We start from the raw sequence: 5,820 nt of genomic DNA, 5'->3' as shown, positions 1-5,820 counted from the left end.
TAGTGTTTTATTCGATAATAAACAAAAATAAACGTATGATCAAACTATATTGTACTTCACCATAATATTACGGTATTTTTATATTAAACTTCTAGTAATTATTATTTTTGTTGAAGCCTTTAGCCTTTAAAGAAATTATTTTTATTGTATACTTGTTTAAAATTCAGAAAACTTAGTCTAAACAGATACTTTGGATTATCCATTATGAAATAAATAAATTATTAAATATATCTACATTCTGAACTTTAGGTTAAAACCTTAAAATATATCCTTCAACTCATTAAAAAGTATATTGAATTTTTAAAATAAATTAAAATTGCACATTAGACTACAGTAGGATATATTCTTCTCACTCGATATTAGAAAAGGAATCCAAATACTATTGATATCAAAATTCTTTACTTTCCAAATAAAAAATTTCAATTAAAAAAATTAGTATAGTGATTGAACTTTATTTTTAAAAAAGGAATTCTTATTTCAATTTAATTTCAATAAATGGAATTCCATATATAGTTCTTAAGTAATATTTCCTTATTTGACAATCTCCCACAAACTCTTTAAGATTGCCAAGTGGCTTTATAGTAGCTTGTCACTTGGCTTAACCATAATGCAAACTTTATTGATTTAATATATATATATATATATATATATATATATACACCAAATTGGAGACATTGTAACATCAACATGGTCTCAACCATGTGAATTTGTGAATACAATGAAATACATGGAATACAACGAGATACATTGAAATACAATGGGAAAAAAAGTCAATGAATACAATGAAATACATAAAATACAGCGAGATACATTGAAATACAATGAAAAAAAGGTAACAGACTCTTCAAGTTGCTTAGTCCCAAACTCCATCGTCTTTGTTCAAGAACAACACTAATGTCGTCTCGTCGAGAGGGCCGCAATTCTGATTCGAAACTCTCAAAATTTGGCGCAAAAACTAAAGAAATTCCCCCAAAATTTCACTATAATTTCATTTGCAAATCCTCCAATTCATATTTCAAATATACAACCCCTCAAAAATTTCCCTCAATTCACCTTTCAATGGCAGATTTCGAACCTCCATCTTTCTCCCTAGGGCTTGATTTCGACATTGACATTGGTTCAGAGCCCTAGCACACTGACAATGAAAAATTCGCGAGACAATGGAGATGAATCAGTGGAGAATCGTGGTTGTATTCATGGAGAATGGCCGGCGTTGAGAGAGAGAGGGTAGAAAAATCTGAAAGAATGAGAGAGGAAAATAATGCAAAGCGTATTTTATGGTTTAACGGTAGGAGGTGACCATGAATAGATATTTGACTATAAAAATTAAAAGGTAGCTATGGAATATAATTTTTTTAAAGGATATTTATTAAAAGTAAATAAGGTATCAACATTTGCTATAGAAGGTGAAAATTCTTTTAACTTATGTGCATTAGTAATGAACTTAATTTTTGCACGGTTAAATTTTTTGATGTACAACAATATAAACTCCTCATATAACCTGATACAGTAACCTGACAAATCAAGTAATAGCATACAGCTATAAGTCCGCAATCAGTTAAATTATACCGATAGTATAATTTTTTTTATCCCGTATGTGTCTATAACTTTTGGATAGATTTTCCATAAATCTGCTCCAGCTCAACTATTGCTAATTAAAAAAAAAAAAAAAAGCCTTGCACAATTTCAATTTTAATCCAACTTCTGATAGAATTGTGTTTGGGCTTGGGCCCCTTCTTATCATTAGAATTGAAGCCATGGGCCGCAAATTTCCAGCAAGTGAGAAGGATCATTATCTACATCCCTATCTGTGAAGAAAACAACAAACGACGGGAACAATTCCGGCATGTTGTCGGAAATGACGTCCGACCAGGAAGATACCGGAGCTGCGGAAATTCATCCAAACAAACGGATTAAAACCCTAACCCGAAGTTCACCTGAATCCTCGCCGTCCTCATCCGACAAAGGCAAATCAAAGCTCGAAGTTTCGGATTGGGAAAACGAATGGAATTGCTGTGGAATTTGCTTGTCTGAAAGTGGACATGGCACGGGCACGATCATCAGAGGTTGTATCGATTGTTGCGACCATTACTTCTGTTTTGTGTGTATAATGGAGTGGTCTAAGGTTGAGTCCAGATGTCCCATGTGTAAACGCCGTTTCTCCACCATCCGCCGCCCTCCTAAACCTCCCGTTTTCCCTTCCGAACGCGTTGTTAATGTTCCTGTCCGCGATCAGGTTCTTTACTCTGACTTTTATTTAGTCTTGAATTTATGCTGAATTTTGTTTTCTTTTTTGGTAAAAGATTGTTTTTCTTCTAAAAGTTGTTCTGATTTCCGAATAATGTTTTTAGTGATAACTCTTGTGAGCTCTAGTTAATATACCTTAATTTGACTCATTGATGTAGTAAAACCATTAAGGCTCATGTCAATTTATGTTGAAATAAAACTAAAATTTTGCAGATAATACTGATGATTGTAGTTGTCATGTGAATTATATACTTATATTACATCTAAAGACAAACGGGCTTGCATCAGGATAACGTGTTGATAGATCATTTTAATGATGTATTAAGCCTCATTATTGCTGATTTTTAGCTCAGAATGTTGCAAACATTATTCTGTGTTAGTTGTATGTAATGTAGTTATTTGATGAAAAGTGGATGTTCATTTGCTTTATGAAAAGCTATCCTCTTGGTTTATGGTGATTGCATCATCCTGCATTTACGCTTTGGGTCCCGTGATCAAACTGCTGTTTTCACATTAGGATTCATCATTAATTTCTGATTAATTTATCTTTAGCCGATAGTCTATTAGAAACAGTACCTCCTATTATTGATCTGCTGCAACCTTTAGTTTATTGAGGTGAAGTTATGAACGTCTGCATGCACTCTGAATGATAAAACCATTATTCTTGTAATCTTAAAAGCCTAGAATTTAAGTGGAGAAGGGTGGAGCGGGGGGCCCATTATCCGCCGAGCTTCAAACCTTCTGTGATTACTCGGTTATAAAAAAAGTGCTTCAAAAGTTTGGCCGGGAAGACTGTTTTGTTTCCACTTTTCTGTGGTTCATACATTTTTTCTTTGTATATATTTTTAAAAATTCACTTGGTTTATGGTACCTAGACTAGACTAGGTATAATCTCTTGACTGTCTCTCATGTATTACTGGTGAAATTGCTTATGCAGGTTTACCATTACCTAGGAAATGCAACAACTGGACCGCGGGATCTATACGAAGAAGTGCAATGTTACGTGTGCCATAGCACGGCCGATGACAGTCTCCTGCTGTTGTGCGACCTTTGTGACACTGCTTATCATACTTACTGTGTTGGCCTTGGTGCTACTGTACCTGAGGGTGATTGGTTTTGCGCAGACTGCTCACTTCTGAAGGCTGAACAGGCTCAGGGTGAGATCAAAACTGATTGTGATACTCAAGCTAGTTTCGGTGACCACTGTTTAGCAGAACCAGCAAGACATGTATCTATATATGAAATTGTACGAGAGTCATACACTCCAACTGCTTCCTTGGATGCTACAGACAATTCATCTCGTACTGATACTGGAAGGCAAAGTACTTCTCAAAGCAGCTCGATTGGGTTAGGCTCGCTAGGACAAAATGCTGTTGCAAGACATGCCAATAAGTTCAATGCCAGAACACTGGGGCATTGCCGCAATGTCCATGATAAGATTCGCACATTGCGTAAACATTGGAATGGTTTTCGAAGTGGATCCTTGACATTCTCTTCTAGCAAAATGAGTAATGCTAGTATTGCCAAACAAAAACCAGTGCAGGGCAGCTGTTCTGGTGAACGGCCTTTAGTATCTTGCTCGAGTCAACCAATGACATCACAGTCTCTTGATCAAAATAAACTGGACAGTAAAGGTTCAATAGAGGTGGAGAAGGCGTGGAAAATGATGAATATGGCCAAGGCAATAGAGCAAGGTCGTGACAGGAATAAAAGTTTCCTTCAGGCCTCAAAACATGCTGTTAAGAAGAATACTAGCTGCAAAAAAGCTGGTGAATCAAGCTCAAGGTCTGGCTCACTAAAGATCGAACAGCATCAGCATGCGTGTATTCAAAATGTTGGATCAGGTAGTCAATTCCACAACCATGCTTTTAAGCTGGACAGTAAATTAAAAGGTTCTTCAGGTGTAGATAAAGGTTTTTCAATGGCATGTGGACCATCATACAGTGAACTTGTATCTTCGAAGGAGTCTCAGACTTCAGTTCAGCCCGATATCTGTCATGCGAACAATGGACTAATACAGAAGAATAAGTCGTATGCTGGGTCCACAGAATTGATTTCTTCTGTCAGGTCGACATCAATTTCTACCACTGTAGGTTATGACAAAAAGAACTGTTCTTCCTCGAGTAGCATTGTGAATCCTCCTCAAGAGAAACTCAAGGTCGAAAAGAGTGACATTAAGAACAGAGGTCAGGTGGAATGTGATGCCAAGACTGAGATCCAATCTCTTGTGAAGCTCAACCTAAAAATCCTATGCAGAGATAAAAAGCTCGGTACGACTTTTACTTTGACCTGTAGTTAGCTTATGCATGCATCACTTCATTGCATTTATATGGTAAATAACTATTGTAGTATGATGCATCTGGTCTGAGTTTGCTATTATTTCTTTTTCTTGTATAACTACATATATAAAACAAACGGGACTCCATGCAATACCTTCAATGCGTGTTAATGGGTATGGAATTCATTCACAGTAAGTAAATGTATTCGTCTTTAATACTTTGGTCATTGTTAGCACTTGATTAAGACCAAAGTAAGTTTTTACTGCATGATATTCTATTTTTTTTAGTCTTGATATGATTTTAAGACTTTCATCTGCACAGAAGTTGGTACATTTAAGCAAGTTGCAAGACTAGCGACTCACTCCATCTTAGCTGCGTGTGGTTTGGAGCATCGAAGACCTGGCATTTCTTCCCTTCCAGAATGTGTTTGCATCCATGCCGAGGAAGTTAGAGGACTCAGGAGATCTACTCTAATGCCTAATTCATGCCGAGAATGTTTCTTTTTGTTTGTGAAGAATGTGGTTAATACTATACTGCTCGACAACAGCTGAGAATTGATAATTTATTTTTGGCTAGGCCAAACAACTAAATAGCGACGATCACTAGTTTATAACACAATTGAGCTTCCCTCTCTACTGCTCTAGGGGCAATATAGGCTACAATACCACTGATAGATTAGTTCAATTAGTTGTTATGTTGCGTTTTATCGTATTATAGGATAGAGTGCTCATTTCCTTTGTCAAGTTGTACCTCTGTCAATTCTTATTTGATTTCCTCTTAGTTTAGTGTGACACAAATAAAACCATACAGTACCCATTGAACTGAAGCGCACAAGTTTTTTAGGTTAGGCTGGTTAGTGGACTCTTGACGTGGACTTCACAGTTAGCAGTGTAGACATAATGCTAATGGCCACTTTTGGTACTGTCTTTGGAAAATAGCCATTGTCTCTAAAAATAGCACAAGTAAAATTCTAGGACACTGGTTATTTTCCAATTGCAGATGCTAAGAAGTGACAATTTGATTTTAGGGGTGTTATCACCTTTGGAGCGCTAGAACCTATTTACATTTGATAGCCGAAAGAGTGTGTAAAATTTGTGTGTGTGTATATATATATATATATATATATATATATATATATATATATATATATATATATATATATATATATATATATATATATATAAAAGCTATATTCAATATAATATTACCTAATACACTTATACTTAGTGCATAGTATAGCGTAAGTANGGCAGCGTGTTCAATCAAACGGGTGATTTTCTCTCCGACTACGGAT

The 5,820-nt window shown here is 35.7% G+C and overlaps 1 protein-coding gene across 1 annotated transcript; it reads left to right on the top strand.

The window, feature by feature from the left end:
- Positions 1,698-5,352, top strand: LOC109214601. The gene is made up of 3 exons (XM_019378543.1): positions 1,698-2,236; positions 3,185-4,517; positions 4,848-5,352. Exons 1-3 carry the CDS (start codon positions 1,847-1,849, stop codon positions 5,075-5,077), a joined length of 1,953 nt encoding a protein of 650 aa, XP_019234088.1. The 5' UTR covers positions 1,698-1,846; the 3' UTR covers positions 5,078-5,352.

Source organism: Nicotiana attenuata, chromosome 2 (assembly GCF_001879085.1).
Source record: "Nicotiana attenuata strain UT chromosome 2, NIATTr2, whole genome shotgun sequence".
Classification (NCBI taxonomy): Eukaryota; Viridiplantae; Streptophyta; class Magnoliopsida; order Solanales; family Solanaceae; genus Nicotiana; species Nicotiana attenuata.
This window is presented reverse-complemented; position numbering and strand designations above follow the sequence as displayed.

Coding starts and splice junctions, on each gene's coding strand:
- LOC109214601 (XM_019378543.1), top strand. CDS start 1,847: ATGTTGTCGGAAATGACGTCCGACCAGGAAGATACCGGAGCTGCGGAA. Junction 2,237..3,184: donor ATGTTCCTGTCCGCGATCAG/GTTCTTTACTCT, acceptor TTGCTTATGCAG/GTTTACCATTACCTAGGAAA. Junction 4,518..4,847: donor ATGCAGAGATAAAAAGCTCG/GTACGACTTTTA, acceptor TCATCTGCACAG/AAGTTGGTACATTTAAGCAA.